Source organism: Salmo salar, chromosome ssa07 (genome assembly GCF_905237065.1).
Source record: "Salmo salar chromosome ssa07, Ssal_v3.1, whole genome shotgun sequence".
Taxonomy (NCBI): Eukaryota; Metazoa; Chordata; class Actinopteri; order Salmoniformes; family Salmonidae; genus Salmo; species Salmo salar.
In genome coordinates, this window is record NC_059448.1 from 38570742 (window position 1) to 38583099 (window position 12358).

Here is a 12358-nt window from a genome sequence, read left to right on the forward strand (position 1 = left end):
CGGTGTTGCAGTAGTCTAGCGTGTGGTGCGGGAATAATGAAACGCGAACCTGGGGAGCTTTGCGTTCACATTGTCCTAAAAAAACTGAACCGGACCGCGGAATTCAAGCGAACTGAACTCATACCACCTCTCGAGATAGTCTCAAGTTCGGTTTGATTCGGGGCTCTTTTTCCTGGGTCTGAGTTCCTTTGGAGTGTTCACACTGCACTTTTTTTTTTCGCGAACTGGGTTCACAAAAACTGGCTGAAAGGGAACAAGTGTGAAAACACCCTTACTTATCTCGTGATGAAATGGCTTACATCATTTTCTGCACACTAAGCAGCACAGCCCGTTACAATAATTGAGCCATCTCCATTCTGAGCAGGTGGGGAACCATCACCATGACAAGGAGGCGGCTTCAGAGACGTCTGACGCTGCATTCTTAAATCCCATAGCATAAAGATACTGTCAAGTGTGATGGGCCCTGGCACGTGCCCAACAGCCTATGCTCCATAGGAAGCCTAATAAAACATCCCACTAAGGCAGGAGGTGGACCACTCCTCCACACATCTGCTGAGTGTGTTGTCTCTCAGCATGTGGTTCAGGTCACTACTTTCATTGGGCCTTAAAGAGCATCTCCCCCATGGCCCTCCAGTGATCGTGCCATACCGACTGATGTCCATAAATGGAAGTCTGGGTACTTTCATTGGTTAGTTCTGAAAGAATGACTTCAACAACCTCCCTAGTGGGTAACCCTTGTTTATTGTCATTTAAGGAAATGCCACTAGTCTGATACAGAATGCATGCATTTTACAGGGCGACTGCTGAAAGGAAATATTACACTGGCAAGGATTGCCAGATATGGAAGAGAGAGCAATGAACAACATACTTCTTTTATAGCAAAGTTGATGTCCCACACTTCAATGTGGCCTAGCCAATTATTGTATCTCACAAGCCTGGCCAAGCTGTCTATTGATGCTATATGAGCCAATCAAAGCTTTGCAGGCCACTGCATGTTGAGCAACTGATTTTAATACCAACCCTTTACATGTACTCAGAGTGGATCTGAAGCCTTGTTTCTTGATCGTTTCAGTCTAAATCACAGTGACATACAGTACAGCAACAGACAACAAACCTTTGAACTCATTCCTGCCAGTCCAGTCACAGCAAGGTCCCATATAACATCGTGTGGGATGTTTAGTATTGCTACGGAGCCCGCATCTGCTTTCATCCAAAACTGGGCCATCTGCTAATCATAAAACGTAAAAACAACTTTATTAGAGGAGTATCTGCTACCTGAAGAATCACATTGTACTGTATTGTAAATATAAACTAAACTGATACAGCGTCTCCGTTTCGCACGACACATGGGATACAGCATGTTGATCGTTTCAGAGCCTCTGAGAAGACACTGTAAATGTTTACTCCGATCACATTTGCCTTGACCATTTTCCTATCAGCACAGGCAAACGTGTCTCATGCCAAAGAGAGCTGTGGAAAAGGGTTAGGTCCTTTATCACAGAGAAACGATAACAACACATCACTTCCATATAAAAATGAATGCATATTTGCAGAAGCATGCTGCTCGACTTCTCCACCCTTTTGTGCCCCTATGGCAGGTTACACACCTACGTGTGCCTCTGTACCATCTGTATGATCTGCAGAGAGGATGCACTGTTCCATACTCCCTTCCCTTCCTCTAGCCAGCTCTTTCTCTGCCAAAACATCGCCTCCCCTCTCCAATACAGTACTATGGACTTAGACACTCTTATGACTGGTTTTACAGGTCATTTGTAGCAGCATATTGGTCGCAGTATGGTACCCATTTTAGAAAGTGCTTATGTTTATGTCTGCCGAATTCAACCCGTTTCGGTCGCTTTAATGACTTCAAGGTGTAATTCACCTGCGCTACACAACTATTCAAACGTCTCCTTACTTTGCAAGTAGTCTTTGGCCCAGGGAAGACTGTGATCACGCTAATTGCTGACTTTGGTATTGATAACCAAAGGTCAGTGAGAGTGAGTGATACCTCCAGGTATCATTTGTAAGCACAAACCAGCCACAGGTCAACTTTTAAATGAAAGGGTAATGTTTTAACGCACCCTAGTGGTGATAGGAATGAACTGAAAATGGCAGCCTTGGTTAAACAGTCCAACTGCTTGTCTATAGCGTCACCCACAGTCTGAAAGGAGAACTGGCTCTTGAAAAGCCAAAACGACACATTGAGTGGCTTATCCATGTTATAAACAGCATCTACACTGTATGTGTATTTAATATTTGCATATTGCTATATGACAAAGGTAAACAACATGAAAGACAACTAACTTCATCATATTTTTTTTTTATCACCAATATTGGCAGACACACAGATATTAAACCAAAACAGAATAATTGATGTTTTAATAACAAACTGGAATTTAATATTTACAAAATGAACTAATATGATGAGTATATTACGTTGTTCCACATTGTACTATTTTCTCTTTATAGGAATCTAAATCAAACATGACGTCGAAAAATAATTATCTAAAGTAGCCGACACTAAATCGTTTTTAATACAAATGTTGATTAGTTCCCACAGTCTAAATAGTTCCCATAGTCTTTAGTGTAAAATACCTCACACTTCATACTTTCCTCCAAAAACACACAATCTCACTGCAAAAAATATATTTTCATGAAAATCCTAAATATGAATTAGTAAACAATCAGGTAACGCAGCCACAGATCTCTACAGAGCCAGTGTCTTTGGTCTGTTTTAGCTATTGAAAAGCTTCTTCCTGCCCTCCATTCCAGACATGGACTCCACATTCTTACGCCAGTCACCCGGGTCCACTTTCTGTGAAGAGAATGGACAGTAACCTTTATTTTACCAGGAAGTTCAATGAAGAAAAACATCTTATTTACAATGACGGCCTGGTTACCATGGTCACATACAGTATGGAGGATCAAACACGACTCAGACACAACAACAAGACCAGTGAACTCTGTATGTTGATCAGTATCATTTCAATCAAACCTTGACCAAATGTGTTGAATTATTTGGACTAAGCACCCATTGTTACCGCATGTTTGTGTAGTAAGTACCAAGAAAATACAGTACCAGCTGAAACTGCGCTGTAAACTATAACATTATCAGAAGCCATTGCATGAGTTTTTAGTCTAAACTCCCCAGTCTTACCTCCTCTTCCTTCTTGTCCTTCTTGACTGTCTTCAGGTTGGACTTAAAGTCTGACTTGGAGCTGAGTTTGGCTTCAGTCAGAGCCCCCAGCATAGCATCGGCGGACTTCTTGACCCTCTTGAGGTTAGGTCGCTTCCCCCCCTTCAGCTCGTTGATCTTTGCATTCAGGTCCGCGAGCTGAGATGTTCATACAGAAAAAAGGTTCACTCTCCTGTACCCTTATCAGCTAAGCATGTTGCCATTTATGGTCTTGGCATTTCAATGAGAATCAAAATGCTTTTATTTGAAAAAGAAAGCATTTTGTGGCACTTTTGGAACTTCTAGAATATTGAAGTCACCAATAGAAGTCAGTATAAAAATAGTTATCTTCAACGAAATACACTTGGAGGCACTTTCATGGATCTCAGGTAACTTCAGGTAACTGTCCCGAGTCTGACAGTGTAAACTCATTTAATTTACATTACAAAAAGCAAACCTCTTTCTCATTCTTGAGTACTTTTGCTTCGATATCGTATCGTGCCTCATCCACTGTGTCACATTTCCTGTGCAGTTCCTTACAGAGCTCCTGTGAAGAAAAAAGACTCAGTCATCTATAAGCCACCAAGGACTGTCGAAGATATACTGTGGGAGGATGCATCAAACAAACTACAAAAGCCACCTCTTTAAAATTCCATTCACTCATCAATGAGACAGGTAGAAGGGCGCTACAATTTTTATTTATTTTGACATGTCTAAACAAAAAAGGAGATGCTGTTCTTTACCAACAGCGCCAGGGAATAGATCCTGACAACGTAAGTTTGGATGGCTACTATCTGAGCCCCAAATAGCACCTTATTCCCTACTACCTCTGACCAGAGCCAGAGATGGGCAAATATACTATCTTGTTACAATTAAAAAATACTCTAAAGACCAATGTATCAAAATAAAAGAGCAAATACTTCTGCAAAGTATTGTATTTCATCAAAATACAGTTATTTTAGGTATTTTCAAAATACATTTGCAAGTACACGCCTTCACTACAACAACATTCTGGTAATGGTAACAAAACAAATATTTTACTTGCTATGATTGTGATATTTGGGCCGACCAACCACTGCTCCCACACATTGGCTAACTGGGCTACCTGCATTGTGTCCCGCCACCCAGCACCGGCCAACCCCTCTTTTACGCTACTGCTACTCTCTGTTCATCATATATGCATAGTCACTTTAACCATATCTACATGTACATACTACCTCAATCAGCCTGACTAACCGGTGTCTGTATGTAGCCTCGCTACTTTTATAGCCTCACTACTGTATATAGCCTGTCTTTTTACTGTTGTTTGATTTCTTTACTTACCTATTGTTCACCTAATACCTTTTTTGCACGATTGGTTAGAGCCTGTAAGTAAGCATTTCACTGTAAGGTCTACACCTGTTGTGTTCGGCGCACGTGACAAATAAACTTTGATTTGATTTGAGATTTGGTTGTTTATCTACCTTAGTTGAATGCACTGACTATAAGTTACTCTGGAGAAGAGTGTCTGCTAAATGAGCAAAATGTAAATGTTTATGTAAAAAGAAACAATTGCAAAGCACACTGGGTATTCGTTTTGGCCTTGTTTCGTGGGGAGGAGCTCATTAGAATAATTCCCTGCAAGTGTTCATTTTTTATATTTACATATTGGTCATTTACCAGACACTTTTATCACACCGTAATACCATCAGACTTCTGGTACCAATGCAGGGTAAAAGGGGGCCAACAAATTGTGAACCACTATAAAAAAAATGGTATAGAAAAGTATTTTGTATTTTACAAAATAAAAATACAGATCTCAAAAATATTGTATCTTGTTACAAAATACATTGAATTGTAGTTCAGGCCAGTGAAATACAAATTGAAATACATATTTCAAAAACATGTAACTGCTTATCTGTGTCCAGAGCCATATACACCCTGGACAATAGAAGTGCACTATATAGGTACTTGAACGTTGGGCCTTTGCGTTATGTAAGTGTACCTGAAGCTCTTGCACAGATAGGCCGGAGAGTTTCAGCGGTGGTACTCTCTCGTTCAAGGTGCTCTCCCTCTCTGTCACCTTGTTGCTTTGCTCCTGAAACAGCAAGACCCCAGCTTTCTTCAGTAGTTTTTGCTGTAAGGAAACATGACTGAACAACTTAATGATAACACAGTACAATTCATAGTTTAAATGATGTACAAAATAGTCTGTTTCAAGTGCTTTTGAACTTGTATTTACAGTGAGGGAAAAAAGTATTTGATCCCCTGCTGATTTTGTACGTTTACCCACTGACAAAGAAATGATCAGTCTATAATTTTAATGGTAGGTTTATTTGAACAGTGAGAGACAGAATAACAAAAAAATCCAGACAAACGCATGTCAAAAAATTTTATAAATTGATTTGCATTTTAATGGAGGGGAATAAGTATTTGACCCCCTCTCAATCAGAAAGATTTCTGTCTCCCAGGTGTCTTTTATACAGGTAACGAGCTGAGATTAGGAGCACAGTCTTAAAGGGAGTGCTCCTAATCTCAGTTTGTTACCTGTATAAAAGACACCTGTCCACAGAAGCAATCAATCAATCAGATTCCAAACTCTCCACCATGGCCAAGACCAAAGAGCTCTTCAAGGATGTCAGGGACAAGATTGTAGACCTACACAAGGCTGGAATGGGCTGCAAGACCATCGCCAAGCAGCTTGGTGAGAAGGTGACAACAGTTGGTGCGATTATTCGCAAATGGAAGAAACACAAAATAACTGTCAATCTCCCTCGGCCTGGGGCTCCATGCAAGATCTCACCTTGTGGAGTTGCAATGATCATGAGAACGGTGAGGAATCAGCCCAGAACTACAGGGGAGGATCTTGTCAATGATCTCAAGGCAGCTGTAGCTCAGTTGGTAGAGCATGGTGTTTGCAATGCCAGGGTTGTGGGTTTGATTCCCACGGGGGGCCAGCACAGAGAAAAAATATATATATATAAAAAAAATGTATGAAATGTATGCATTCACTACTGTAAGTCGCTCTGGATAAGAGCGTCTGCTAAATGACTATAATGTAATGTAAGCTGGGACCATAGTCACCACGAAAACAATTGGTAACACACTATGCTGTGAAGGACTGAAATCCTGCAGCACCTGCAAGGTCCCCCTGCTCAAGAAAGCACATATACATGCCTGTCTGAAGTTTGCCAATGAACATCTGAATGATTCAGAGGACAACTGGGTGAAAGTGTTGTGGTCGGATGAGACCAAAATGGAGCTCTTTGGCATCAACTCAACTCGCCGTGTTTGGAGGAGGAAGAATGCTGCCTATGACCCCAAGAACACCATCCCCACCGTCAAACATGGAGGTGGAAACATTATGCTTTGGGGGTGTTTTTCTGCTAAGGGGACAGGACAACTTCACCGCATAAAAGACACAATGGACGGGGCCATGTACCGTCAAATCTTGTGTGAGAACCTCCTTCCCTCAGCCAGGGCATTGAAAATGGGTCGTTGATGGGTATTCCAACATGACAATGACCCAAAACACATGGCCAAGGCAACAAAGGAGTGGCTCAAGAAGAAGCACATTAAGGTCCTGGAGTGGCCAGTCTCCAGACCTTAATCCCATAGAAAATCTGTGGAGGGAGCTGAAAGTTCGATTTGCCAAACGTCAGCCTCGAAACCTTAATGACTTGGAGAAGATCTGCAAAGAGGAGTGGGACAAAATCCCTCCTGAGATGTGTGCAAACCTGGTGGCCAACTACAAGAAACGTCTGACCTCTGTGATTGCGAACAAGGGTTTTGCCACCAAGTACTAAGTCATGTTTTGCAGAGGGGTCAAATACTTATTTCCCTCATTAAAATGCAAATCATTTTATAACATTTTTGACATGCGTTTTTCAGGATTTTTTTGTTGTTATTCTGTCTCTCGCTGTTCAAATAAACCTACCATTAAAATTATAGACTGATCATTTCTTTGTCAGTGGGCAAACGTACAAAATCAGCAGGGGATCAAATACTTTTTTCCCTCACTGTATTATTGCAATCAGTTTTGGCGAACATGATTTTCTAGGCACTTGTATGTTGTTGTTGTTGTGTGTGTACAGATGTAGGATCTTAATTTGATCATTCTTTGGTGCTGAGAATTTTTTGTGATTTACTTAAATTCATTGAAAACCCACTCTAGCGCAAAGTTATATTAACCTCTTACATCTAGACGTTCCGCTAGCGGAACACCTGCTCCAATATCCAATGATAGGGCGTGGCGCGAATTACAAATTCCTCAAAAATCCAAAAACTTCAATTTTTCAAACATATGACTATTTTACACCATTTTAAAGACAAGACTCTCCTTTATCTATCCATACTGTCCGATTTCAAAAAGGCTTTACAGCGAAAGCAAAACATTAGATTATGTCAGCAGAGTACCCAGCCAGAAATAATCAGACACCCATTTTTCAAGCTAGCATATAATGTCACAAAAAACAAAACCACAGCTAAATGCCGCACTAACCTTTGATGATCTTCATCAGATGACAACCCTAGGACATTATGTTATACAATACATGCATGTTTTGTTCAATCAAGTTCATATTTATATCAAAAACCAGCTTTTTACATTAGCATGTGACGTTCAGAACTAGCATTCCCACCGAACACTTCCGGTGAATTTACTAAATTACTCACGATAAACGTTCACAAAAAACATAACAATTATTTTAAGAATTATAGATACAGAACTCCTTTATGCAATCGAGGTGTCCGATTTTATAATAGCTTTTCGGTGAAAGCACATTTTGCAATATTCTGAGTAGATAGCCCAGCCATCCCGGCTAGCTAATTTGACACCCACCAAGTTTGACCCTCACCAAACTCAGATTTACTATAAGAAAAATTGGATTACCTTTGTTGTTCTTCGTCAGAATGCACTCCCAGGACTTCTACTTCAATAACAAATGTTGGTTTGTTTCAAAATAATCCATAGTAATATCCAAATAGCGGCGTTTTGTTCGTGCGTTCAAGACACTATCCAAGGGTAACGAAGGGTTACGCGCCCGACGCGTTTCGTGACAAAAAAATTCTAAATATTCCATTACCGTACTTCGAAGCATGTCAACCGCTGTTTAAAATCAATTTTTATGCTATTTTTCTCGTAAAAAAAGCGATAATATTCCGACCGGGAGTCGTTATTTTCGTTCAAAGACGAAAGAATAAAAACATGGGGTCGGCTCGTGCACGCGCCTCAGTCTCATTGTACTCAGATCGACCACTATAAAAATGCGCTAATGTTTTTCAGCCAGGGGCTGCAAAGACATCATTCAGCTTTTTCCTGCCTTCTGAGAGCCTATGGGAGCCGTAGGAAGTGTCACGTTACAGCAGAGATCCTCAGTTTTCAATAAAGAGAGTCAAGAAGCCCAAGGAATGGTCAGAGAGGGCACTTCCTGTACAGAATCTTCTCAGGTTTTGGCCTGCCAAATGAGTTCTGTTATACTCACAGATACCATTCAAACAGTTTTAGAAACTTTGGAGTCTTTTCTATCCAAAGCTAATAATTATATGCATATTCTAGTTTCTGGGCAGGAGTAATAATCAGATTAAATCGGGTACGTTTTTTATCCGGCCGTGAAAATACTGCCCCCTATCCATAACAGGGTAACAGTATTGCACTTTTCATCTAGCTTACTTTTGGCAAGGTAATAGCCTAACCACCTATCAAGCAACATTATGGACTAAAGCAGGGGTGTCAAACTCATTGTGCGTGGGGCCCGCATTCAGTCTTCAATGAGGTCCGGGGCGGCCGCACTGAAAACGTTATATTTTCTCACCGTCAAAATGTGCAAAAGAATTGTCCTCTACCCATAGTTTTTTTATTGGATTTGCAACATTAACAATGTCTACAATGTATTTTGGATCAATTTGATGTTATTTTGATGGACAAAAAATGAGCTTTTCTTTCAAAAACAAGGACATTTCCAAGTGACCCCAAACATTTGAACGGTAGCGTATATTTTTTGGTACTCAAACCGCTCGCAGGCCAGTTTGGACAGCCTTGTGGGCCAGATCCAGATTGTTTGCTGTGACAATATACTGTAGGTCAAATTAAGATCCTACATCTGAACATGTGTACTAGTCACATGCAGCCTGCTAAACATACATATGCTATCAGTACTATGAATATATTTTCTTGTTCACTTCCATACAGAAAGAAACTCCCACCAGACCGACCTACCTTCAGCAGTAACCTTCGGGTTGCTGAGTACTTTGTCTTTTTCTGAAAGAGAGAGATGAGACATACCAGGTATATTATAGGCTCATTACAGTCACTAATCATGTTAGCACATCTTCATATGAAGGTAGGCTTATTCATTACAGTCACTGATGATGTTAGCCTATAGTCATATGTGGTCTCTATTACAGCGGAGCTACAGAGCATACAACCTCCTGTCTCTATTGATTAGGATGAGCTGTGGTTCCTAATGTAATATAATGTAATGCTCTGCCACCAAATCACCAGACTTCATTGAAGCACAGTCTTAGAGAGAGCAATGGGCTCATTTCTACTGTGTATGTGGCTCTGTATTGATACCAAATTAATCCTTCCGTGTTGATACTGCCACGGTGGTCTTGGGATCATTTGGATGATTATCAGTTAGCCTGAGACAAATGGCCTTGCGACACGACAATTACTCAGTAATTGCTGATAGATTATAATGTCTAACATGTTAAGTCCCACAAGCTGTTGCCAAGATGTCAGTGTGGCTATTCAAAGCATGACATGCTACCTGCCTGCATAGCATATGTATACAGTACCAAAATGACCATTACAAAGGTTTGATTGTGCAAAACAAAGCAAAGTAATGGACAAAAGGGCATTTTTAAGATATGAGGTACAACAAAGGGTATGAGGGGGGGAAAATATGTCCAAAACTGACTTACCGGTCTGTTTCAACATATTGCAAACCAAACAAACAAACAAACAAATCGAAAGAAAGCGTTATTTTCTGTCCCATATTGACAACATTGCCATAGTTTGGTGATTGATTGAAAGACACAGAGTGTGACAGTTACAGACTCACCCCTCAGACATGGCTGTTCTGGTTTATGAGTACTGCTGGGGAGCCAACATAGTTGTGATCAGAGCTTTATTGGCAGAACATTCCCAACACTAGACATCATATGGAAAGTATCAGAGATGTAAGAGTCAATGTGTCATACTAGGAACAATTATCACTTATGAAAATAATGTAATAGGTTACATCACACATGTATTAGACTTGTGATTAGTATGGGCTACAGTAAAAAAAAAAAAAAAACAGAAATCACTCTTATCATAGAAGTTATTGGAAAAAACAGTTGTGATTATCTGGGTGATAATCAAGGTCCCCCACAAGGTCCTCATGTCCTGACTTGGATAAAAGAGGCTGACCTTGGCTCTCTTATTACCCAGAGAACAGGGGTTCGCTGTCAAGGTTAACAGGGTCCTTGGATGGAATTGTCTGATGATAGAAAACGATGAAGGAGAAAAAGGTTTAAATACTCAAGATCCTTTTTTATTTCTCCTTACATTTTCTCAGCTTTTCTCCTCTCCCCTCAAGTGTGTGGTGCTATACCCTTGAGCCATTATCACCTTTGGTGATAGCATGAGCTACTGTGCAAGGGGAAATTTTGACCGACCAAGGGCATTGTTGCAGTATATGCTGCATCAGGCCACCAAATAACTGAGGTCCATTGAGTAAAAAGGCTGTCTGCTTTAATGTCACCATTGTGACATTACAAGGAAAGATCAAACTTGTGACCTTTCCGGTGGCATGCTGTTCTACTGGTAGAGAAGCCTTATTAGCCCCCAGTGTTAAAATAAACCCTCTGGGCTCCTTACACTAAAGTAGACACACGCGTGTGAACGGACCCAGGCTTACACACACACGCACGCACACACATCTCAGGTTGCCCGCTCCTGCCACTGAGTAACGGTGGGAGGGGACTCAAAATCAATGCCCCATTTTACAACCAAGCAGGTCAAACACCATTAAAGTACAATTTTATAACAAGAATTACTCATTGTAAATATGAGCAAAGATATGAAGTGTGAGTGCTTAAGCATTAACACACTAGCCCCAATGTGGTAAACACAAACCATACACACTGCTGGCAACTGCTGGCAACTACTGACACTTAATCTATTTGTATCGTTAATTTACAGGAAATAATCCCTGAAAAGCGAACACATTTCCTATTTGAACAATGTCAAGCCAATTCTACTTTATATTGGCAGATTGCTATCGACAACGGTCTTAACCAAAAATTAAATAGTATACTTGAAACATTCAAAAGACCCATCTGCTTTAATTGCTCTCACATATTTCTCCGAATATTATTTGCTTTCATAGACTGAGCCGAGACGATCGGATAACTTACCTTTAAAAGAGAAGCCAATCAGAGAGTGAACGTGTAGCAGTGATGTGGTGCAGGAAAAAGCGGTTTATGATTTTGAATGATTGATTTATGGCTTCTGCTGCCTCATGTGAATGGCTCTCTAAAATAGGGCCCCTTAATACGCCTCCCTAACACACATTGGCTACATTATGATTATCGTGTGTGTGTGTGTGTGTGTGTGTGTGTGTGTGTGTGTGTGTGTGTGTGTGTGTGTGTGTGTGTGTGTGTGTGTGTGTGTGTGTGTGTGTGTGTGTGTGTGTGTGCGTGCGTGTGCGTGTGTGTGTGGACCCTGCCCTTCCCTGTCCTCAACCCTTGAATCACTGCCCTGATATAGACATAAAGGGGCACAATGGCACTTTACTTTGATATGTAGAAGAGTTATATGAGGATGGCTCATAATAATGTCTGGAACAAAGTTTTAATGAGGATTGTACTATACTATAGTTTTTACTGTAGTGTTACTCAGGACTGTACAATATTGTAGTATTTACTTTTAATTGTATTATGTTTTACATAGAAGTGGAGGCTTTCTCCTTCAGGAAAGTCACTGGAGTAATACAAAAAAAAAATGTAAGCTTTTAAACATTGTACGCATTCACATGTGGGCTCCTGAGTGACACAGCGGTCTAAGGCACTGCATCTCAGTGAAAGAGATGTCACTACAGTCCCTGGTTTGAATCCAGGCTGTATCACATTTGGCCGTGATTGGGAGTCCCATAGGGCGGTGCACAATTGTCCCAGTGTCGTTCGGGTTTGGCCGGGGTAGGCCGTCATTGTAAATGA

At 40.8% G+C, this 12358-nt stretch overlaps 1 protein-coding gene across 6 annotated transcripts; it reads right to left on the bottom strand.

Annotated features, from left to right (window-relative positions):
- Positions 1–2304: 2304 nt before the first annotated feature.
- On the bottom strand, positions 2305–11774 carry LOC106609223 (troponin I, slow skeletal muscle). 6 transcript variants are annotated; one of them, XM_014207759.2, is made up of 9 exons: positions 11558–11667; positions 10569–10638; positions 10219–10250; positions 10079–10082; positions 9372–9413; positions 5160–5291; positions 3633–3722; positions 3158–3334; positions 2305–2815 (listed from the first exon to the last, which is right to left on the bottom strand). In XM_014207759.2, exons 3-9 carry the CDS (start codon positions 10227–10229, stop codon positions 2735–2737), a joined length of 537 nt encoding a protein of 178 aa, XP_014063234.1. In that variant the 5' UTR covers positions 10230–10250; positions 10569–10638; positions 11558–11667; the 3' UTR covers positions 2305–2734. The 6 variants fall into 6 exon arrangements, with proteins under 6 accessions (XP_014063234.1, XP_014063233.1, XP_014063235.1 ...); XM_014207758.2 differs by having other exon boundaries at positions 10219–10253; XM_014207760.2 differs by having other exon boundaries at positions 10219–10307.
- Positions 11775–12358: the final 584 nt, after the last annotated feature.